The 24,878-nt window shown below is 29.0% G+C and overlaps 2 protein-coding genes across 4 annotated transcripts in view; both read left to right on the top strand.

Annotated features, from left to right (window-relative positions):
• The window catches only part of LOC108485122 (tropinone reductase homolog At5g06060-like), an 88,251-nt gene extending 68,510 nt beyond the window's left edge, over positions 1-19,741 (top strand). Inside the window, exons 2-6 of one of the 2 annotated variants that reach the window (XM_017788973.2) lie at positions 13,980-14,102; positions 15,077-15,284; positions 17,061-17,277; positions 18,215-18,321; positions 19,443-19,741. In XM_017788973.2, the coding sequence (XP_017644462.1) occupies positions 14,014-14,102; positions 15,077-15,284; positions 17,061-17,277; positions 18,215-18,321; positions 19,443-19,652 (831 nt within the window). In that variant the 5' untranslated portion in view covers positions 13,980-14,013 and the 3' untranslated portion in view covers positions 19,653-19,741. Of the gene's footprint in view, positions 1-13,979; positions 14,103-15,076; positions 15,285-17,060; positions 17,278-18,214; positions 18,388-19,442 lie in introns of those variants that run through there. The other variant, XM_053024477.1, reaches the window with a different exon arrangement.
• On the top strand, positions 1,359-10,508 carry LOC108484472 (tropinone reductase homolog At1g07440-like). Of its 2 annotated transcripts, XM_053024476.1 has the most exons (9): positions 1,359-1,501; positions 1,701-1,908; positions 3,080-3,296; positions 3,872-3,985; positions 4,620-4,769; positions 7,455-7,515; positions 7,691-7,898; positions 8,787-9,003; positions 10,199-10,508. In XM_053024476.1, the coding sequence occupies exons 1-9, from the start codon at positions 1,392-1,394 to the stop codon at positions 10,204-10,206; spliced, it is 1,293 nt and encodes a 430-aa protein (XP_052880436.1). In that variant the 5' UTR covers positions 1,359-1,391; the 3' UTR covers positions 10,207-10,508. The 2 variants fall into 2 exon arrangements, with proteins under 2 accessions (XP_052880436.1, XP_017643755.2); XM_017788266.2 differs by lacking the exons at positions 7,455-7,515; positions 7,691-7,898; positions 8,787-9,003; positions 10,199-10,508 and having other exon boundaries at positions 3,872-3,978; positions 4,610-4,958.
• Positions 19,742-24,878: the final 5,137 nt, after the last annotated feature.

The following is a 24,878-nucleotide window of genomic DNA, read 5'->3' as shown; positions in this document are numbered from 1 at the left end:
GCTGAAAGGGACAATAATTTCCTAACGTATAATATGCAGTAACGTATATAATAAAACACTCTACCATGTGGATCGCTGACCCTAAAATCAGAAATTTCTGTTTTAAACTTCATCCTTTTTTAAAATTTCGATTTACTCCTTTTAAAAACCATAAAAAAATATAACTACATTTTGTTCTCATAAAAATATGATCAAATCTCCGGCACCCTAAAAAAAAGTTTCTTGCTTCGCCTTGGAATAATACTATACATGATCAATAAAAATTCATTTTCAATTTAGTCCATCCACTTCAAAACTATATTTAAAAATTTACTAGTTTCATCTTAAAATTTTCAATATAGTCCTTAATTTTATCAAAATTTCAACATGTTCCTTCGATTTAGAATTATATTTTAAAACCGTTATTTTTAAATTAAAATTAAAGTATTGAAATCCGATTATTTATAAAATATGAAAAGTTTAAGATTTACTTGTTAACGAAGTACAATTTTAAGATGAACGTTATATTCACTTTTGAACTTGCAAAATGGATGGACTATATTGATCAAATTTAATGAGCTTGTAAGGACTATTTATGACATTATACCATCTTAAAATTGAAAAGACAAAAGGATATAAATAACATCTAATTTACTAAATAAAATTTTAAACTAATATACATAAAAATAAGCCTCTGAAAAAGACATATATATATTTATTGGAGTAAAAATAAATAAAACATTTATTATTTGTTGACTTCAAAATCGATGGCTGGAAAAAATGATAATATCCAACACAAACGTATATAATAAAACATTGACTATGTGGACCGTTGAAAAAATATATATAAAAATATTTTTAAAATAAAGTTGGTTATATTAATTTAAATTAAGAATTTTATAATAGTAGAGTACATTTAGGGTGAAGGGACCTCACCCTTAAAATGGGAAATTTCTGTTTTAAACCTCTCAAAATTCATAAAATTATAAGTTAATATATGGTAAAATTATAATTTAACTTCTTCTAATCATTTATTGTTGTCATACAAAATATGACTTAATCACTGGCCACTAAAAGAAATTTTTAGTTTCACCCATGGATATATATGTATATATATATGGTTAAACTACACTGAGTAAATTTTCTTATATGATTTTTGACACTGATTATTCATTCAACTTGGATCTAAAGTATGTTCATTTATTTGTTGATGAGTATTGATTTACTGTACCAATCATCGAATTGTCGCTTGGAACTCATTAGCAAGAATTAAATGAAAATTTTCGAATAATTCTGTGACTATTTTATAACTTTCTAAAGTTGATTGATCAAAACATAAACTTATTAATATTTTTTTGGCAAAAAAACTTAATAATAGTTTAGTGAACTTTTATATATATATATATATATATATGAATGTAAGCAAAATGGGTGAAGCAGGGGTTTTTAGCAAAATGGAGTCTTCAAGATGGAGTCTTCAAGGCATGACTGCACTTGTTACTGGTGGAACCAAAGGGCTCGGGTAATTTCCTCTCGTTCTTTCATAAAAATTTCAGAATAACAACTAACACACGACACGACACGAAGAGGCTTATCTCATTTTCATGATTTGACATGAATTTAGTGGAAATGTATGTAAAAGATGATTGTTTTTCATATTGTTTTCAACATGTTTGATTTTATGTCAATGTGAAAAACCAAGTACTGCAATTGATGATCAGGCATGCAATTGTGGAGGAATTAGCTGGATTCGGAGCGGTTGTGCATACATGCTCTCGAACTGAAACCGAGCTCAACAATTGCTTACTCGAATGGAAAGCAAAGGGTTTTCGGGTTACAGGTTCGGTGTGTGATGTTTCAGATCAAACTCAAAGGGAGAATCTGTTAAACACTGTTTCCTCTGAATTCAACGGGAAGCTTAACATCCTGGTAAATTACTATAAATGTTCAAACTCCTTTTACTCTTTATATATTTAAAATATTTAACCCATCTTTTTTTCTAGTATATAAAAATACAAGTTCAATTATTAATATCGTTAACATTATTCTGTTAAATTTAGGTTCATGACAACGTTAATTTTTTGTTATATAGCTACCAAATAAGTATATATATATATTTATTTCAAAATATTACACAATGAATTCAACAGAAGAATTTTAACGGGATTAATAATTAAATCTAAATTTTAAAATCTAAAACATAGAGTGATTAGCAAAATAAATAAGAGAATTTTTCTTTTCAGCGATGATCTCAAATATAATATAAATCATTTTAGGTTTAAATTAGACTTATTAATGGCTGGGTTACCCGTTTAGGTCTGAAAAATCATATGAAATTTGGAAGGGTTTGAATAAAAATTTTAGGCTTTAAAAAAGGTTTGAGCCAAAAAACAGGCCCGTTTAAAATATGGTTGAGCTCAGGCTGGAATATTCAAAGCTCGAGCCCGGTCTAGTCCTTTTTTTTTTTAGTTCTCAAAGGTATTCATTAGAGTGAGTCCAATGACTAATCCTTTGCGTTCGGTAGGCCCATTAAGAGAGAAGACACTGGCCACGAGTTTTAAAGTTTGTCATGTTTTTATTATATTATTTTTATATATTATATAATTTATACCACATAAAATTTAAATTTATAATAATAGATAATACTACTATAATGTAAACATTAACAAATGTTAAGATGACTATATATAATTTTAATAAATAAAAAATATATAAAATTATTATATATTAAAATAAATATATTTTTTAAAATTAAAAAAATAATATGGGTGGACCTAAAATAGACTTCAGTTAGCCATTTATAAATATGGGCAGGGCAGACTTGAGCAAAATTTTAAGCTCATATTTGGGCATGGCCAGGTTTAGGCTCGCCTTGAATCTGACTTGGCCCATGATCAACTCTAATTTAAATCATTAGAATTTTTTAGGCTGAATTATTTTGAGTTCGTATAGTTTAAAATTCGGATTACTTTGAATTTGGACTATTAACCTTTTATAATTAAATCGAATCGAGTTTTCGAAAACAGATAAAATCGACAAATCTAATTAAGAGTTAGACAAGCGATGGATCTGAAATTATGATGATGGATAAAATTTGTAGATAAATAATGTGGGAGTGAGTACATCGAAATCGGTGACGGATTACACGGCGGAAGATGTTTCGTTTCTGACGAGCACCAACTTCGAATCGGCTTATAACATTAGTGTGTTGGCATATCCCCTTTTAAAAGCTTCAGGTGCTGGAAGCATTGTGTTTATGTCTTCAATGGCTAGTCTATTACCCGCATACTTTGGGGCTATATATGCTTCCAACAAAGGTAATTTTTTCTTCTAAACTTATTATTTGAGTTAATTGCAGCAAACATCTTAAACTATGTCTTTTATTCTAAATTGGTCCCTAAACTTCAAATCATTCTAATCACATCTCCAAACTATCAATGTTATATCAATTAAGTCTTTCTGTTATTGAAATAATTAATTTAACTGATAAATGACACATTAGATCATATGTGACATAATTTGAAATGAAAAAATTAAGAAAATAAATATTGTTAAAATGGATGTTTTAAAATCTTAATTTTTATTCTAAAAAATCTTAATTTTGGGGTTTTCTTTCTCTCGTTAAGATTTGACGTGTTATTGAAAGTTTTGAAATTCAGAGACCAATTTAGAATGAAGATCAAATCTGAGCTGACACTTAATGCTAGACTGATGAAATAACTTGATTGATAAAATATTATTACTTTGAAAACTCATTCGGAGCATTGTAAAATTGATGGAGCAATTTAAATTCTAGATTAAGTGATAATTTGACGATGTTTGACGTAATTAACTTTATATTATGTATATCTTGTTATATATAAGAGTGTAAAATTATGTGTTTTTGTTGTAGCTGCCATGAACCAGCTTGCGAAATACTTGTCATGTGATTGGGCAAGAGATAATATTAGGGTTAATGCTATTGTACCTTCGGTCGTCAAAACAGCCCTCCTTGAAAAGGTAAGAAGCTCTTCCTTATGCTTTATATTTTGAGTAAATTATACCTAAGGTCACTATAAGATTTGTAAGTTAACGTTTTGATCAGATCATTCAACTTCAAAAAGTTACAAAATGATCACTGGATCATTCAAAAGTTTTCATTTAAGTCACTGAGATGCTAAAATCACTGCTATATGACCTTTTCTGTTCACACCAATCGAAAGCTTTTCTTCCCCTTTTCTCCTACAATTCAGTTTTTTTTTTTAATGAACATCTTTGAATATCATAAATTTCTGAACCAAAATTCAAGCAACTTTCTTCTTTAATATTCGACTCTAATCATCAAATGAAAACTTTCGAATAGCTCAGTGGCTTAAATGAAAAATTCCGAATAGTTCAGGGACCATGTTGTAACTTTTTTAAGTTGAGTGATCAAAACAAAAACTTACTAATAATTTAGTAATCTCGGGTATAGTTTAACCTTATGTTTTATACTTTTGTTTCAAGAAACTTATAATTGAACTCAAATGAACATACGTGGTAAGAAGCTACCACAAGCTTGAGTTTGACTCAAATTCAAAATTCAAAATTCAATTCAAGCTTGATCAAACTTCATTTTTAAAGTCGATATTTTATTGTATTCTTTTTCTAGTATTTCGAAGTTAATAAAGAAGGATTAGAGGTTACCCTAAACCGAACACCATTAGGACGGCTTGGACAGCCGAAGGAAGTGTCAGCTATGGTGGCTTTCCTGTGCCTACCGGCGGCTTCATATATAACAGGGCAGGTTATTTGTGTTGATGGTGGGATGAGCGTGAATGGCCTCTTCTTTCCTAAGTAAATCATGAAACAAACAAGGAGCCATGAACTCAAGTATGTAGGATGAAAATTGAGATGAATAAGACATGTCTAAGCTATGAGCTATGAATAAGAGGACATGTTTGTCAACTGTGAATGTTAAAGACTTTTATCATAATTTAAATATGTTTTTAATGGTCTAATTGTGCTTTTAGTATCTCAACTATGTTAAAATTTAAAATTTAACCTCTTTACTTTAATTTGATGTAACTTGATTCATGTTATCAGTAATTTTATAAGGAACAAAGCCAAAAAATTACTTCATAAATTATTGGAGAGGCAATATGCAATTTTACCATTATACTAACATTTTGGGTTATTATCTGCCCTTTGCCTTTGTCCTTAAATTATAAATATTTATAATTTAAGTACTTCTTTATTTTCAAAGGCTTAAATATGCATTTAATTTTTGAACTTGAAATATTCTTTCAATTTAGTATTTATGAATTTTTATTCCATCTTGATGTTTAATTTTTTAAATAAAATTTCATTTTTTAAATTTTATAAAATTTAAACATCTTTTCATATTATAATACCACGTGTCACAATTTCTAGATTATCACGTGACATATAACAAATCAAAAACTGCCAAAATAGTGAATAAAAAAGTTCGGGTACCAAATATTGTGACAAAAAAAAAAAAGTTTGCTGGTTTCCATTTGTACTTTGCTTTGGACTTTTCTTTTAAAGGTAAATTGTACAAATAGTCACTCAACTATGTTCGTGTTCTTGTTTTGATCATCTAACTTTAAAACTTTTTAATTTAGGCACCAATATTTGAATTCGTTCCCGTTTCAGTCACCCGTTGTTAAATTGGTAACGAAAAGCCTTTTTCTAACTGGAATAATAACATACTTAGTCTTCAATACTTATACTTTCTATCAATTTTATCTTAATTCTAAATAATTTAATAAATTTAACCCTTCACGTTTACAAATTCTATCAATTTGATCATCAAATTTCCTAATCAAACTTCCAACTTTTAAAATAGAGGCATTCCACATCTATAAATTTGTAACCCCCCCAAATTTTTTTCTCTCAACTAATTAACCGTTTTTTGAGCCAATTCACGATACTAATGAGTTTATCTTACAATATAAGAGAAAATTATGAACATTTAATTTTTCATAAGAAAAAAATGTGAAATAATTAATTGAAGTTCCTTTTGTTAATTGGTAATGATTTTTGTAATTTTATAAATTGAAAGAGATTATTATGTGTTCTATTTATTTTAATTATTTGTATTTTACTTTTAAATCCGCAATAAGCAATACATATCACTAAAAATCCGGTTTAGTGTTAAATCATTTACCAAATTAATTAAAAACTACAATTATGCTAGCAGTGGAATATTATTTTTAAAAATATTAAATTATTTATATAGATTTATTGTATATTATATTTTTCAAATTATATTTTCTATTATTTTTAATGGTATTTAGTTAATTTCTAGCACTAAATAAAAAATATAAAAAGGATTATTTACCTAATTGAATAATTTCAACCATAAATAAAACAATTAATAGATGTAGAGTGCCTCTGTTTTAAAACCTGAAAGCTTTAGTTAGGAAGTTTGAGGATCAAATGGATAGAATTTGTAAATATGAAGGGTTATATTTGTTGAATTATTTAGAATTGAGACCAAATTGATAGAATAAGTAAGTATTGATGATCAAATGTGATATTTTAAAAATTACAAAAAGACTTTCCGTTATCAATTTAATGGTGGGTGACCAAAAAAGGAAAGGATTCAAACGTTAGTGCCTAAATTGAAAATATTAAAGTTAGGTGACCAAAACAACAATGCGGGCATAGTTGGGTGACCATTTGTATAAGTTACTCTTTCTTTAATAATATCTTTGATTGAGAAATAATAAAATTAAGAAATAGTTTTAATTGGATAAATTAAAAATAAAAATTAAAAATTACACTTAAAGTATCAAAATTATGTATCAACTTATTCAAGCTTGATTGCATCATACAAATCAACATCGACGGAAAATACACCAAAATGATTAAAATTTAAATCAAAATGAAACTTAAATGGCTCAAGATTGATTTTTTTTTTTTATTTTACGATTCATGTTCGAGGTTTGTGATTATCCTTTTTAAGAGAGTCATATCCAATATTCGAATTTGTATCTTTACTACTACACCCAACTCTTAATAATACTGAATGCGAATTTATCTCGACAATAATATGTACCAAACACTAGCCATTTATGGTGAGTAGGTTGGCTTCAATTTCAATGGCTGAAAACAACATATCATATAATAAAACACCTACAATATGGACCGTTGCATATCATCCATACACTTATATATGGACAAGGGAGAGGCTTTAACCCCTTAAAACGAGAATTTTGTTTTGCTTATTATACACTATATTTTCTTTCCCAAAAATGTTAGAATTTTGATTTAGTCTTTTTGAAAATAGTGTCAATTTAGTCTTAATTTTAAATATTAATATATGTCATATTTTAGAACGATATAATAGATATATTAGACCGCATTGGCTCCCAAAAATGATAAATTTATACTCTGAAAATTTATGATTATCTTTGACTCTAAAGTAATTTTCTGGTTTCATCCCTGTGTGAATATATATGTCTATATATATCAGTTGCCATACGGACAAGACAAAAGATGGAGTCTTCAAGGCATGACTTCACTTGTCACCGGTGGTACCAAAGGCATCGGGTAATTTCCTCTCTTTATTTGATAAAAATTGGTGAAAAATAATTAAAACACGACGCGACATGAAATGAGTTGTATCATTTACGTGATTTGATATGAATTTAGTGGAAATGCACGTGAAAGGTTGTTGTTTTTCATATTGTCTTCAACGTGTTTGTTTTTATGTCAATATGATCAGGCATGCAATTGTGGAGGAATTAGCTGGACTTGGAGCAATTGTACATACATGCTCTCGAACTGAAACCGAGCTCAACGATTGCTTACTCGAATGGAAAGCAAAGGGTTTTCGAGTTACAGGTTCGGTGTGTGATGTTTCGAATCAAGCTCAAAGGGAGAATCTATTAAACACTGTTTCTTCTCAGTTCAATGGGAAGCTTAACATCCTGGTAAATTACTATTAATATTTAACAAATGAAAGATCAAGTTATGTTTTAGATATATATTGCAAATTAATCCTCGAGATAGGCTTTCAACTTCGAAATCGAAAATCCGATCTGTTCAACCTAAACCAATCCAATTTAACCATTAAAAAAATATCAAAAATCCAAATCCAAATTAATCGGAGATCAAAGCGACACAATAAATAACCCAAAATGGTCTACACCTAGAGTGATTAGAACCCAAAATGATCCGATTCTCTCAAACGACTTCAATCCAGAATAAATCGAAGTCGAAACGATCTTAACTTGAAAAATATCAAATTAATCTGATCGATATTGACCCGATGTAAAACTAACCCAATACATTCAATTAAGAGATCTACCACAAGAGTAAGATGTTTAAGGCTTAAATTAAATCAAATTCAACCAGGTTTCTATACATAAAAATCCCAATTCGAATCAGCACAAGTCTGCTCGAATCGGTTTTCGACACTATTACGAATCGGTTAAAAACTAGATGTACCTTGATAAATCCAAAGTTTGGTAGTGAGATGTGATACATGATGTGAGCACTGCTTAATCTCAGAGTTGTGCAATTATACGTTTGCAAGAGTCTTGCCTAGAGAAAAATGTCACTACTAAATCTCAACTATCCTAACTTTCGGATAATTACAACCTAACCTAAGTACATTTAATATGAACTCTATCTAATGAAACTTTCTTACTGAAAGCTCTTCCTACTCTCATTAAATGAATATACATATATATACAATTGTAGTTTTGCTGCTTCAAAGTGTGAAAAGAGATGTGTCGAACACCTGAAACCGCACTGCAATACACACTGTAAGCTATGCATCAACATATCTGAATTGTGACGGTGAGTAAAATTTGCAGATAAATAATGTGGGGACGAATATAGCGAAAACGGTGATGGATTACACGACGGAAGATGTTTCGTTTTTGACGAGCACCAACTTCGAATCGGCTTATAACATCAGTGTATTGGCACATCCCCTTTTGATAGCTTCAGGTGCTGGAAGCATTGTCTTTATTTCTTCAATTGCTGGTATAACACCTGCATATCTTATGCCTATATATGGAGCCAACAAAGGTAACATTTCCTAGGTTCTATTCATATTATATATATTTGTGAGATTTATTAATCTGGTATTCCTTCAATTTCGCCATTAACTTGAGCATCAAATGCTAGTTCAAATCAAACACGAAATTTATTTAAAACACATTAATGAAATTGTAAACAGATATATACCCACTACGTAGATAACTAGAATCTGAAGTACTAATTCGAGGATTAAGCTAAAACATTTCGAAGTTTAGAAATCAATTTAAAATAAAGGTGATAATTTGAATATGTTTGATGCGATTAACCCTATTATTTTTGTATAAATACATGTATATGTGTATATATAAGTATAAAATTGTGTGATTTTGTTGTAGGGGCCATGAACCAAATTGCAAAATTCTTGGCATGTGATTGGGCAAGAGATAATATTAGGGTTAATATTGTCACCCCGGGGGTGATCAAAACTCCCCACACTTTACCTTGAATGCTCTTCCTTATGTCTACCTTTTATATTTTTTACTAGTATGAAGCGTGAGTTTGATTTAAAATTTAAAATTTGATTTGATTTGGATTGAATTTTGTTTTTAAAGTTTAAACTTAAATTCGAGATAAATATCCGAATTTGCTTGATTAGACTTTGTTCATTTTGTTAGAAATTTGTTTGATTCCTATACTTGAATTCAAATTCAAGTATTTATGCTCAAGCTCGAGTTCGAGTTCGAATTAAGATTTATCGGTTGCTAGCTAAAATATAAAACAAATGAAGAGCTTATTAAACTTGTATACTTGAGTCGAGCATTAATACATTCAAGGATGGAGCCGGGGGCACACTCCCCTAAAATGAAAATTACAGTTTTAGGTTGTTTATAATTTATAAAATTTTAAATTAGTAGTGATAAAATTGCACTTTGACCTCTAAAAATAATAAAAAATTGATTTGATCTTTTAAAAATTATAAAGATATATGCTATTAAAATGATGAAATTGTATTTTTACTATCGTAAAAATTACAATATAATTTCGACACCCCTAAAAAAGTTTTCTAACTTCGCCCCCGAACTTAATTCCTCCCCCTCCCCCCTCCCACCCTTGAGGATATTCAAATCAGCTCGACTCGACAATAATTGAAAAGAATTAATTTTCTTTTCGAGTTGAAATGGACATAATATGTACACTGATAAAATTTTATTGTACTTTTTTCCCTTTCCTTTTTCTTTTGCAGTATTTTGAAGGTAATAAAGAATTATTAGAGACAACCATGAGCCGAACACCATTAGCTCGGTTCGGAAAGCCAGGGGAAGTGTCGGCGATGGTGGCTTTCCTGTGCCTACCGGCAGCTACCTATGTAACAGGGCAACTTATTTGTGTTGATGGTGGGATGACAGTGAATGGCATCTACTTTCCAAAGCAAATTAGGAAACACCATGAGCCATGAGGCAACTCAAATGTACTTTCCAAGTTATTGGATCAAATAATGTTATATTATAATAGAGTTAATATTTATTGTTTAACAAATAATACAACTTTTACCATTCAATTCCAAAATAACCATAATCAAAAAAATTTGAATCAACCTTTTTAGATTATCAAAATTGACCTAACTGAACTGACTTAATGTCAGTCGATTAATCGACTTAACCATTTTTTTTTCCTTTGAAGCATTGCTTGTTGCAATTAGATTAGAATTAGAAAAGAAAAATAAGAAACAAATGAGATTGAATTCATATAATGTTTGATATTTTTTTTAGAATAATATTTAATATTTTTAAAAATGAGTAAATTAGTCCTAAACATTAAATCAAAGAGTAATTTCTGTTAAAATTCCGTCTATTTATATTGTTAAAAACTAGTGTTCAACTTAAGACACGTATTTTCTCCAAACCTCAAATTTATCATTTCAACCAATATCTCATTGAATTTTTTATGAATTTTTTTATTAATACATTTTATATAATTTTTTTTACCAACATCGTGAGTATTTACCATAATCTAGTGTAACTGGGAGAATGACATGCTTTAGCGCACTTGATTTCACATCCTCCAAGTTATTGCAACAATAACAACCACGTCAATTGAGCTAAATCTTTCAAAATTATTGAAACATCCAACCAACTTGCAAAATCCACAATGAGTAAAAGCATCATAGATGCCCCTATATCAGAAGTTGGATTGCATTTTGCCTCCTCTACTCAATAAATAGATAGATTAATCCCTATGCATTAGATCAAACTTGTCATTTTGTTAAAAATTTCATCTATTTCTATTGTTAAAAACATATCCCTATATGTCAACATGAGGTACACATAGCATGCCACATGTTATTGTCTAGTTATTTTGTCAGCTATGTTAGTTTTTAATAGTACAAATAGACAAAAATTTTAACAGAAAGGACTTGTTCTTTGATCAACGCACAAATATTAATTTATCCATTTTTGAATAAAAAGAAAAAATGTAATTTAATTCCTAATACTGAAGCACCCATGATACTTTTACCTCTATAATACATTTTTTTATTGGACAAAATCCACAAATTATTTCATACACCCACTATGTGAGTGGTTAAAAATATAGCTTTAAAAATAGTAGCTTTTAATATATATATATATATATATATATATATATATTGATAAAAGGAAAAAAATTACTGTGAATTATGGAAATAAATATTAATCAAAATGGATTGAGAAAATAGGGTGAAATTAAATTATATATTTTTATGATAGTAAAAATAATTTATTATTTTAATAGTTTATATCTTTATATTTTTAAAGGATTAAATTAATTTTCTTTATATTTTTAAGAAGACTAAGATATAATTTTTACCATTATTAATTTTAAATTTTATCAATTACAAATTAACCCTAATGGAAAATTTTCTACTTTAGGAATATATGGGGCCACCCTACCGACCATTAATTTCTTTAAAATGAAAAATGATATTCAGCATATCATCCACACACACGTACACTATCACTATGTGCATGCATGGTTGTATATCATCCACACACATAGAGTAAATTTCAAATTAGTTTAAAACATTAATTTTGAATTTTAATTTTGTTTTTGGATTCTTTTGTTGATTCAATTTATATTTTTTTTAACTCATGATATCAAATTCATTTAGAAGTTTTATAATATTAAAGATACACAAAATAATATTTAATACATCGTTATTGAATAATAATACGACAAATCATTATTGAATAAAATAAAAAAATAGTAGAAGATTTATAATTATTTAATCGATTTTTCTCCCTCTAAGCACGCTTTGCTGCAAATCAGGCTTATAAGATCCAACGGTAACAACTCTTTTATGGATAAGAAAGGCTTAATCTATCATTTGGTATTCAAGATCGGTATTCTTTTTTTAATATAATATTTGTGTTATATTTTTTTATTTAATCTGGTACTTGTATTTGACAAAATTATATATTTTGATACCCAAAGATAATGCTGTTAATTTTTAGTGTTTAATTCGGATTTTAGAATTGATTTAAGGAAAGTTAAGTGCTTATATTATTAGTTTTTCTTCATGATTTTGTTAGAGTAAATTTAGTTTTAGTTGTAAATTTATTTAATTTTGCATATATTTTGTCAAATACAGTCCGATGACTGTGGTTTAATTAAAGTTTTAGGATTGATTTACGAAAGTTAATTGTTGATATTATTAGCTAATTATGAATTTTAGTCAAATCAATTCTAAAACCTGAATTAAACACTAAAAAAAATTAACATTGTTACCTTCAGGTACCAAAATGTATAACTTTTGTTAAATTTATGTACCAAATTAAACAAAAAAACAACACAGGTACCACATTAGAAAAAAATATCAAACTTAAGTACCAAATTATGTATTAAGCGATTAATGCAATTTTTTTGTGACATTGAGTATTAATTTTAAAAGAATGAAAATTACTATTGGATTTTTGGGTGTTTCCATTTTTTTTTGTAAATTTTCAATCAAATTTAACTGTTAAATTTTTTTAGCTTTTCAAGTAAAAGGGTCACAAAAAACAAAAAAATAAAACTTGTAAAAAAGACCAAATTACATAATGTGTAAATGTTGAGAGTTAGATTTTTTAAAATCAAGACTAAATTAACTCAATGTATAAATATTAAGGGTTAAAATAGTTACTATGCCAATTTTAAAAGCCACCACCATTAGCTAGTTGGTGACAAAAAAAAATGAATGGTTAGGTGATCATTTTGTATATTTTCATGGTTGGGTAACAAAAAATGAAATTTACTAAGTAATAATTTTGTAACTTTTCATAATTAAATGATAGAAAAAAATACTAATAATTATGTAATTTACCCTTAATTTATCGATGTTAAAGCTACTTACCACTGTTAATGAAACTTTGAAACGTGTACGACAAGAACTTTGATACTTTACTTATTAATCATTACCAGTGGACACCATTATTAACAATTTGAAAAACCAAGGGTGGTGAGTAGCCTTTCTTATCTATAAAACAATTTAGTCCCTGCATTTCGAATGGATCAATTTTAGTTTTAAATTTGTTTGATTAAATTCAATTGCTGGTTATGCACTATGCGTACAGTCATAGATTTAGTCTATTTTCTTTAATTGGGTCTTTCTAAGCCCTTATTCTTTTCATATTTTAAAATTTCAATCTTGACACAAATGAGAGTCGTTAATACACTAACTAGATTTTTATGTAGATATAATAAACTAACATGACATTACACATATGATAATATATTTTGGGGCATCGAATTTTAGAAATAACATAACTTTACTTGATGAATATAATAGTTACTATTTGGTAAGGACTGAAAAAATATTAAAATTTGGAGAGTACAATAGCTAAAAATGATCATATAAAAGTATAGGGATTAAATTCATAACTTTTGTAAAATAATGACAGCATTTAACCTTGATATCTCGTTTGATTTGATTGCTGTGGCTGAAAACAATTCTGATTTAACGCATATTATCCATCCAGCCATATGTACATATATACACATTTATATGAAGCACCATAAAAAAGGAAGGTGAGAAAGGTAAGCAAAATGGGAGAAGCAGAGGGGTGTAGCAAAGACAAAAGATGGAGTCTTCAAGGCATGACTGCACTTGTCACCGGTGGTACCAAAGGCATCGGGTACTTTCCTTTCCTATTAGATAAAAATAGGGTAAATTATACCTAATGTGACAAAACTATTAATAAATTTACATTTTGATTATTTAATTTTAAAAAGTTAAAAGTTGGTTATTATTTTTGGGTTATTAGGTTTTTTTTTAAAGTTCGACTAACGAGTTTTAAGTGACAATTTGTCGATTGGTATGTGGATCAGTATCTATTGATGAGGAGAAAAACATACATTGAATCCAAGTCGATTTAAAATTCGTGACATTTAAAGTTGTTTTATATAAAAAAAATTGAACTGTAGAATAAAAGGGGAAAAAAAGTTTTCGAATGATATAGGCAATGCGAAAAGAGAATGTCATACAACAACGATTTTAATAGCTCAGTAACTTAAAATGAAAACTTTCGAATAATTTATTAACCATTTTGTAACTTTTGAAATTCAGTTTTAAGTGACAATTTGTCGATTGGTATGTGGATCAGTATCTATTGATGAGGAGAAAAACATACATTGAATCCAAGTCGATTTAAAATTCGTGACATTTAAAGTTGTTTTATATAAAAAAAATTGAACTGTAGAATAAAAGGGGAAAAAAAGTTTTCGAATGATATAGGCAATGCGAAAAGAGAATGTCATACAACAACGATTTTAATAGCTCAGTAACTTAAAATGAAAACTTTCGAATAATTCATTAACCATTTTGTAACTTTTGAAATTCAGTAATCAAAATGTAAATTTACTAATGATTTAATCACGTTAAATATAATTTACTCATAAAAATAAGAGAAAAATAACTAAAACACAACAACACACTTAAAAGGGATAATCTTATTTTCTGGTTGAGACACAGATTTGATGAGAATCTAGTGGAAATCCACACGAAATGATTACTCTTTTTTTTTTTCGTTATTATTATTGTCTTCAACGTGTTTGTTTTTATGTGAATGTGACAAACCAAGTATAGTGCAATTAATACGATGATGATCAGGCATGCAATCGTAGAGGAATTAGCTGCATTCGGAGCGATTGTGCATACATGTTCTCGAACTGAAACTGAGCTCAATGATTGCTTACTCGAATGGAAGGCAAAGGGTTTACGAGTTACTGGTTCAGTGTGTGATGTTTCGAATCAAGCTCAAAGGGAAAATCTACTAAACACGGTTTCTTCTAAGTTGAATGGGAAGCTTAACATCCTGGTAAATTACTGCAAATATTTATGTGCATGGATATATTGCAAATTCATCCTCGAGATAGGCTTGTTTAAATCTTTTGATTACTTGTGCTCTAATATTCAAGCTAGATCTTGTCATTTAATCTTAATTGGGGTTAATAAAGTAATTTTAATCCATTTCATCAAAAAGTTAAGGGTAAATTACAATTGACTTCACCCAACTATGATTTTTTTTTCGTTCACTCAATTATAGAAAGTTACAAAATGACCATCCAACTATTAGTAAATTGTTTTTGGTCACTCAACAATGAAAAATTACAAAATGGTCACCTAACTATTTAATTTTGTGATTATTTGTCACTAGCTAGCTAACGTAAAAGTAAAAACACTCGAAAATTCAAAATAGTTTGGTGACCAAAAAAGAAAAAAAATAATAGTTGAGTGGCTACAGTATAGTTTACCCAAAAATTAATGATAATTGTAACCTTATAGAATCAATTTTTTTTTTCAAGGGAGATCAAATATAATATACACCAAGTAAATTGTGGGTAAGGTTAGAGGTGTTGATGGCTGGGAGGGTCGGGTTGAGTTTGGGCTGGGCTGGGCTTAAACATGATATTGATATATTTTATACTTGTTCAAATCGAACCTAGCAAAAAAATATGGGCCTAAAATTTTACCCTAGCATGCTCATATTATATTTTAATCATTTTGAAAAATATTTATATTATTTTTATTTAATATTTAATAGTTTTATTTTTTTTGCATTTAATAAAATTTTATATATAAACATATTAATATTTTTAATGTTTTTAGTATTATATATTACTATAGATTTATTTTTTTTGTGTTGTAAATTTCATAATATAATAAATAATACAAACATAGATAATGAGTTGAGTTGAGCACGGGTCTTGAATGCTTGAGCCTGAGCAAGGCCCATATTTTAAATAGGTCTATTTTTTTTGTCTAGACCCATTTTTTGGTCATAATATTTTGGGTTGGGTTTTGCAATTATAGTCCCATCAAATTTTACTTAAATATGAAAACTCGATCCATTCTACTTGAATATGTTCAATTTAACAATAAAAAAATTCAACACTTTGAAGCCAAATTGACCTCAAGCTAAAATAACCTAAAAGGACCCAAATCCATAATGATTCAACACACAAAACCCGAGCTTTTTCCTTAAATGACACAAACCCAAAATAAATCAAAATTGAAATAACTCTAATATGAAATAATGTACAACTAAAATTCACACAAAACCAAAATAACTCAAAAATTTAAAGCTTGTACTAACCCAATCCAATCAATTAACAAAACTATCTTGAAAGTGAGATGTTTTCAATATTATTCTTTTACGAAGTTATGTTATTAGGAGGATTTTTATTTTTAATATGTTTATAGTTGAATGTATCTAAGAGGTCCCACTATTATAAAAACTTGATTAAATTAGTCCTTCTACTATTAAATGGATCAATTTAGATCCTATATTATTAAAAAGAATCAATTAAGGCCTAATTGAAATAGATATAACATCTACTGTTTTAAAAAATATAATTTACAATTTAACAGATTTAATATTTTTAATTTTTTATGGTTTTGTAAATGAAACATTTTGTTTGGAATTGAAGTGCAAATGAATTCTTTTTGTACTAAAGGGACTAAATTGATTCATTTAATAATAGGACTAAATTAATCTAGTCACAATTATGCAGGGACCTCCCATGGAATTTAACCTATGTTTATATAAAATTAATAAAAATTTGGATTTGAATTGAACTCGTAAAATTTGCAGATAAATAACGTGGGAACGAATATAGGGAAAATGGTGACAGATTACACGGCGGAAGATGTTTCATTTTTGACGAGCACCAACTTCGAATCTGCTTATAACATTAGTGTATTGGCACATCCCCTTCTGAAAGCTTCCGCCGCTGCAAGCGTTGTGTTTATTTCTTCTATTGCTGGTACATTACCTGTATTTAATATGTCTATATATGGAGTCAACAAAGGTAATATTCTACACGTTTTATATTTATGAAATTATTTTTTTACATATTGTGTATTATTTATTTTTTTGGGATAAAACAATATTTAGTCTTTGAACTTGGTATTTTTCAATTTGGTCCTTGAAACTTTTTTGGTCCACATTAGTCCCAAAACTTAGTAATCTTTTTTTCTTATTTGGTCCATGAACTTAGTTCAATTAAGGTGTGATAATGTACGACTTTAAGATTGTGTCATGTCATCACCTAAGAAAATTAAAAAATTGTATAAATTCTTAAAGCTACAAGTTTAGGGACCAATATTAGAGTTCCACACCATCATGCCCTAACAGAATCCAAGTTTGAGGACTAGATTGAGGAAAGATGTCATGTTCAGGGACTAATATGGACCAAAAAAAAGTTTAGAGACCAAAGTTGGAGTGTTATCAAGTTCAAGGTGTACTCAAATTGTACTCTAGATTTTAAATTGGCCCTAGAACTTCAAAACTTTCTTTTCGAGTCTTTAAAATATCACTATCATATCAATAAGATCCTTCTGACAACCTAACTAGTAGCTTAGGTGTTAATTGCCAGCTCAAATATAGTGTAGAGCATATTTAAAACGTATGGTTCAATTTTAATTATGTGCAAACAACTTGAATCTAATGTGTTTCCAATTTGATTCATATGTTTTAAATATGCACCATGTCAGATCTGAGCTATTATTTAATGCCTAAATTGATAGCCAAACTGACGAAAAGACTTGATTAATATAATACTAATACTTTGAAAACTCAATTAAAATATTTTTTTTGTTCAAAGACCAATTTAAAATCTTAGTGATAATTTGAGAATGTTCAATACAATTAACCACAGATATAAGCAGGTGGTAAGTAAAGCCTTGGCCCTTTCAAATGGAAAATTTGTACTTTAGCCCCTCTAAAATTGTCTGATTTTGTTGCAGTGGCCATGGATCATCTTTCGAAATTCTTAGCTTGTGACTGGGCAGGAGATAATATTAGGGTTAATACCATTGCACCAGCACTCATCAAAACTCCCCTCTCTCAACGTGTAAGAAACTCTTCCTTATGCTTATCTTTTACACTCCCTCCGTCCCAATAAACTTGTAATCGGTCTTGAACGAACTCGTGCCGTAAGGAGCTTGAGTTCAACTGAAATTTCAAAACCCGGTTCGAGCTTGATTGAATTTCATTTTTAAAGTTTACTCGAACTTACTTGATTAGACTTGTTCACCTAATATGAAATGGACTCGATTCTTATTCTTGAATTCAAACTATGTAATTCTCTTTTTTTTCTAAGTCATTGAAATATTATTGAAACAAAATCTATAATTAATGTTAGAAGCTCAAGATTGGATTGAGATTTTTTAATTACTAATAATTAAAAAAAAAGGGTAAACTACACCCAAGGTCATTAAAAAATTAGTAAATTTACGTTTTGGTCACTCAACTTCAAAGAGTTACAAAATGGTCATTAAACTATTTGAAAGTTTTCATTTAAGTTACTAAACTATTAAAAAATTTGATATAAGTCAAGAGGTTGTTAAGTTTTTTTTTTACAAAAAAAAATCGGCTAAGAAGCTCCAAGCGACGATTTGATGATTGGTACAGTGGGTCAGTACCCATTGATGAGTAGAAGAACATACCTTGGATCCAAGTCGATCTAGCGGTCAGTGTCGGAGATCGGAGAAGAAAGTTGTTTGGATTTTGGTTTGTAGATTCGTGATTTTCAAAGCTGTTTCATGGCAAAAAAAAAAAGTTGAATTGTAGAAAAGAAGGGGAAGGAGAACTTTCGATTGGTGCAAGCGGCGCAAACAGAGAAACCTATACAACAACTATTTTAACAGCCCAGTGACTAAAATAAAAACTTTTGAATAGTTTAGTGATCATTTTGTAACTTTTTTAAGTTGGGTGACTAAAACGTAAACTTACTATAGTTTAGTGACTTTGGGTGCAATTTACCCTAAAAACTTGATTAAACTTTTAAATAATTAAGATATTCAAATTAGTGGGCTCGATAGTTTGACTCGATAATGATAAAAAAGATTTTGAACTTATTTCTAATCAAATCCAAATAACTTTGTGTTACATTTATTAGGACTCAACATTTAGTTTTGATCATAACTAGACAACTATAGACATAATAGATACATTGATATATTATTTTTGCAGTTTTCTGAAGATAAAGAAGGAATAAATGCAATCATAAGTCGAACACCATTAGGACGGGCTGGCGAGCCGAAGGAAGTGTCGGTTATGGTTGCTTTCTTGTGCCTACCGGCGACTTCATATGTAACAGGGCAGCTTATTTTTGTTGATGGTGGGATCACCGTGAATGGCCTCTGTTTTCCAAATCAAATTACAAAACACCACGAGCTATGAGCCACGAGCCAACTCAAATGTGTACGTAGTTTGTAAATTGTGATGTATAAGACCTGTTTGGGCAATGAGCAAGAGGATGTTGGAAATAAGTTATTGCAAAACAAATCTGTTAGCACTTACTGGAAAATAAATAACGAAATATGAAATCAAAAATTATTGCATCGTGGTAAATCTATCGTCTTAGAAACGAATTCACCCTGATCGGTGTAATCATGTAACGGATCTCATCCTCCAAGGTTAACACAGTCCTTCGATATTCGTACACTCGAATATGGAAGATGGAACTTGATTAGTGTTGCTCTTATCAGGAAATTATGGTAGGAACAATTCGTAGGAAAGTTTGGAGGGGTCATAGTCGATCCCGCTTAAAACCCAAACTTGTAGACATAATTTTCTCTAAAGTGATTAAGGAAAAAAAAGGACAATTTATAAAGAAATCGCAAACAGAAAGCGGAGGAGAGGAATGTTAACATAAGGGGAAAATAATAAAAAGGCAGGGGCAAAGAAGTAAAAAAAAGCACTGAAAATACCCCCACTATTTTTGTCCGAACAACCAAAAATTCCTAGATTTTTCGGACAGTAACTATGTGGAAAAAATAAGACTCTTGAAAAAAAATGTGATAAGCCTATGGCCCAATTGCTCAATAAGAGTAAGAAGTACAATTATATAAAAACTCTTAATAGCTTGTATTTAACCAATATGGGATATACCCACTAACACCAACTGTAACACCCCTAACCCGTATCCGTCGCCGGATTAGGATTATGAGGCATTACTGAATAAAAACATAATCCCAAACATTCACATATTCATGCAAGTCATATTCATACATATTAAGCACATGGCTAATTAAATATAATACATGCACTATTAATCACATTGTCATTACGAATCATACCTCAAATTTAAACCATATCCATGGCATTCAAACAAACATAATTCCAACCCAATAATCATACGCATATCTTCAATTGAATAATATTTATCACAAATCATTTATTCATTAGCAAAAATATTCAAACGCAAATACTTTCATTATAAACCAAACCATTATGTCAAGCTTCATTGAATACACAACATGTACATGTATATAAATATATATAATTAACATCTTATTAAAAATTCATATAACTCCCATAGTACATTATTACTCGAATCACTATTCATTTGGTAGATATCTTTTTCTCACTTACAATCTATATTAAACAATTAATCACTTTAAATACATATACACTTACATGCAAACCGAACTAAATTCTATTCATTAACACAAAACATATCCTATATCATGTCATTCAAAATATGCGTTAAACAAGCTTAGTATACGAATTCACATTTATAATTAACCAAACATGTACCATAACCGAATTGACTAACCACATTTATACATACCATGACCAATTTATTAAGTACAACCAAATCCAATAATCATTTTCAAGCTATTTCTAAATCATAAAACACTAATCACATATACTTTTCATTCATTTCACATAACATTAAAATCAAAATGAGATAAACCATTGCCAAACATAATTCAAACTTTAAAGATAAGCCATATTCGCATGGCTCAATATATATACACATTCAAAGTTGAACAAAATACATATTAGCCTATACATGCCATAAGTTTCAAAATAAACTTTTAATAATACCGAAAGTTGACGATAGTGTGGATGACTTCGATCACGATCTCCGAGCTTGAAACTTACAACCAAAATCTATAAAACAGAGTAACAAAAACACACATAGAGTAAGCCAACTTAGCTTAGTAAGCCTTAAGCAATTTAAACAACTCAAGTAAATAATCAAATCATTTCATACAAGTCGAATCGTACCATTAAAGTTATACTTTAACTCAAATAAGTTAACTTGGCCGAATGTTCAAGGTCAATAATAACACCACATAAATACTTACCTATATAATCGAAAATATATAAGATCCAATATATCATCTCACAAAACTTACCTATATAGCCAAATACACAAGGTTCATTATATTATCTCATATGGCCGAATATATAAGTTCAAATTGTCATCACATGTAACCTATGTTCAAGTTCAATAAAATATCTCACATGGCCGAATATACAAATTCAATATAACCTCATATGAAATTGAATATACAAGTTCAATATAACTTCACAAGCAGCCGAATATACAAACTCAATATGACCTCACATGTACATACTTATGTGGCCAAATATAAAAGTCATTTAGATCAACTTACTTGCTCACTTTCCACATCAATGTGAAGTCTTATAGACATAGACTTAAAATAAATCACCGGTATAAAACCTGCTAGGCATAAGCCTGAATCACACACCGGCACAAAGCCTGCTAGACCCAAGGTCTGATATTTATTCACCAGCACTAAGCCTGCTAGGCACAAAGCCCGATCAAAGTCACCAGCACAAGGCTTGCTAGGCTCAAAGCCCGAATATCACAAACATAAACTCATTCCACAACATTTCATATATCGAATCGTACAATAACCCATGTAACACATACACACTTCCAGATATTTTGATGTCATTCAAATACAACTCAATCACATTGATTCATCAATATTTCTCATTCGGCTAACATACTAATACATTAAAAAATTTTGAATCATCATAGTAAATCATTCTATGTTCAAAATAAACCATGTTTAATTGCTTAAAGACTTACCTCGGATATCGACGGACGTTACAAATCGGCTATTCGACTATTTTTGTTTTTCCCCCATCCAAGTCTGATTTCCTTTGTTCTTGATCTTGAATTTAGCTTGCAAAATGGCCGAACCCTAGTTCGTTTTCTTTTTCTTTCTTATTTATGGTTTCGGTGGATGTTGATATATGAACATAACTTAATATATTTTTATGTTATATGATATATAATAACTTAACATTATTTTACCTTTTTAACCTTAGTTTTAAACATTTTATTTTCACTTATTATTGTCCATTAACGTTCACCCATTTTAATAATGGCCTATTTACAACTTAAAGTCTCCCACTCAATAAGCCAACATCAATTTGACCCTTATACTTAAAACCATCAAATTTTGAATTTACGCGATTAAGTCCTTTTATTTAATCAGACACCTAAACGACAAAATTAAATCACGAAAATTTCACAAATATAAATTCACTCAAAATAAACACAGAAAATAATTTTAAAATATTTTTCTGACTTGGATTTTTGGTCCTAAAACCACAGTTCCGATTAGGGTCTAAATTGGGCGGTTACACCAACCCTTTGCATTACCAACAGAGGATTCATAGCCACCCTTTAACCCAAACTTTAATATTATTTTTGGAATGAATATCAAGTAGTTTATATATGAGCTTTGGTCTAATGTGCAATTTAATACATAAATTTTGACTTGGTGTAATTATTCACGTGAAACTTGAATTGTGATTCATATGTATACAAGAAACTTTGATTTTGATTCAATTGTCACATCTAAAGTAATGAATACTTACATTTATTTTCAAATTGTATTAACATAATTGTTTGTAGATGCAATATATCATTATAAAAAAGTGCTAATTTGATGATGTTGTTAGTGCTTTAGCTAAGCAAGCCCTATGAAAAACGGATTCACTCCGGACCTCATGTCACTATTGCTATAGAACTCCATTTTTGCTGGCATATAATAAGCTGAGCCTACCAAAAATCTACCAGAAGTCTCCAACCCCCAACAACAAGAGTCTTTAACAACCTCTCTATTCATGCAAGGGATTGGCACCACCACGAACCCTCATTTGAGATATAATCGGAGACCATTTTCTGATTGGTTCATGTTTTGTTTATCCTTCAACGGTCATTGTCCCACCCACAAATCGAACTTGAACCGAATATTTGAACCATCCCCTCCTTCCCATTTAAAACCCTTGGCCACTATCTCATAAACCTCTCCAAGTAGAGGAAACATTTGGCTCAACTTCATCACTCAAGAAAACACTAATTTTGAATTTTAATTTTCCTTTTGGATTTTTGTTGATTTGATTTTTATGTTTTTAACTCATGATATCAAATTCATTTAGGAGTTTTATAATAATAAAGATACACAAAATAATATTTAATAGATCATTAGTGAAATAATAATATGACACATCATCGTTGAATAAAACAAAAAAAAGTAGAAGATTTATAATTATTTAATCGATTTTCTCCCTCTAAAGCACTCTTTGTGCAAATCAAACTTATAAGATCCAACGATTACCATTCTTTTATGAATAAGAAAAGCTTAATATATTATTTGGTGTTTGAGATCAATATTCTTTTCTAATGTAATATTTGAGTGATTAATTCGGTTTTAGAATTGATTTGAGGAAAGTAAAGTGCTTATATTATTAGTTTTTCTTCATGATTTTGTTAATAGAGTAAATTTAGTTTTAGTTGTAAATTTATTTAATTTGTTAAATATAGTCCGATGATTGAGGTTTAATTAAAGTTATAGGATTGATTTTGTGAAAGTTAATTGTTAATATTATTAGCTAATTATGAATTTTAATCAAATCAATTCTAAAACTTGAATTAAACACTAAAAAATTAGCATTCTTACCTTTAGGTACCGAATGTATAACTTTTATCAAATACATGTACCAAATTAGACCAAAAACAACACATGTACCACATTAGAAAAAGTGTCAAACTTAAGTGCCAAATTATGTATTAAGTTTTTTTTTTTTCTGATTTCAGTGATTAAATTATCTTTTTTGAAAGGTTAAGTGATTAATGTAAAATTTTTTGTGACATTAAGTATTAATTTTAAAAGAATGAAAATTATCTTGGATTTTTGAGTGTTTCCATTTTTTTTTTGTAAATTTTCAATCAAATTTAGCTAATAAATTTTTTTAGGTTTTTAGGTAAAAGGGTCACAAAAAAAATCGAACTTGTAAAAAAGACCCAATTACATAATGTGTAAATGTTGAGGGGTAGATTTTTTAGAATCAAGACTAAATTGACACAATGTTTAAATATTAAGGGTTAAAATAGTTACCATGCCAATTTTAAAAGCCGCCACTATCAGCTAGTTGGCGACAAACAAAAACAAAATTGAATGGTTGGGAGACCATTTTGTATCTTTTCATGGTTGGGTAACAAAAAATGAAATATATTAAGTAACAATTTTATAACTTTTCATAATTAGATGATAGAAAAAATACTAATAATTAAATGACTACTGATGTAATTTACCCTTAAATTATGAATGTTGAAGCTACTTACCACCGTTA

The sequence above is a fragment of the Gossypium arboreum genome, chromosome 13 (genome assembly GCF_025698485.1).
Source record: "Gossypium arboreum isolate Shixiya-1 chromosome 13, ASM2569848v2, whole genome shotgun sequence".
In the NCBI taxonomy this organism is placed as follows: Eukaryota; Viridiplantae; Streptophyta; class Magnoliopsida; order Malvales; family Malvaceae; genus Gossypium; species Gossypium arboreum.
Note: the sequence above shows the minus strand (reverse complement) of the source record. Positions and strands in the feature narration are given on the sequence as shown.

What these genes read in the sequence shown, in the direction of transcription:
- LOC108484472 (XM_053024476.1), top strand. Translation starts at nt 1,392, where the DNA reads ATGAATGTAAGCAAAATGGGTGAAGCAGGGGTTTTTAGCAAAATGGAG. An exon ending in GGTGGTACCAAAGGCATCGG is followed by an intron (nt 7,516 to 7,690) that starts GTAATTTCCTCT and finishes CAATATGATCAG; the next exon opens with GCATGCAATTGTGGAGGAAT. An exon ending in ATGGGAAGCTTAACATCCTG is followed by an intron (nt 7,899 to 8,786) that starts GTAAATTACTAT and finishes TAAAATTTGCAG; the next exon opens with ATAAATAATGTGGGGACGAA.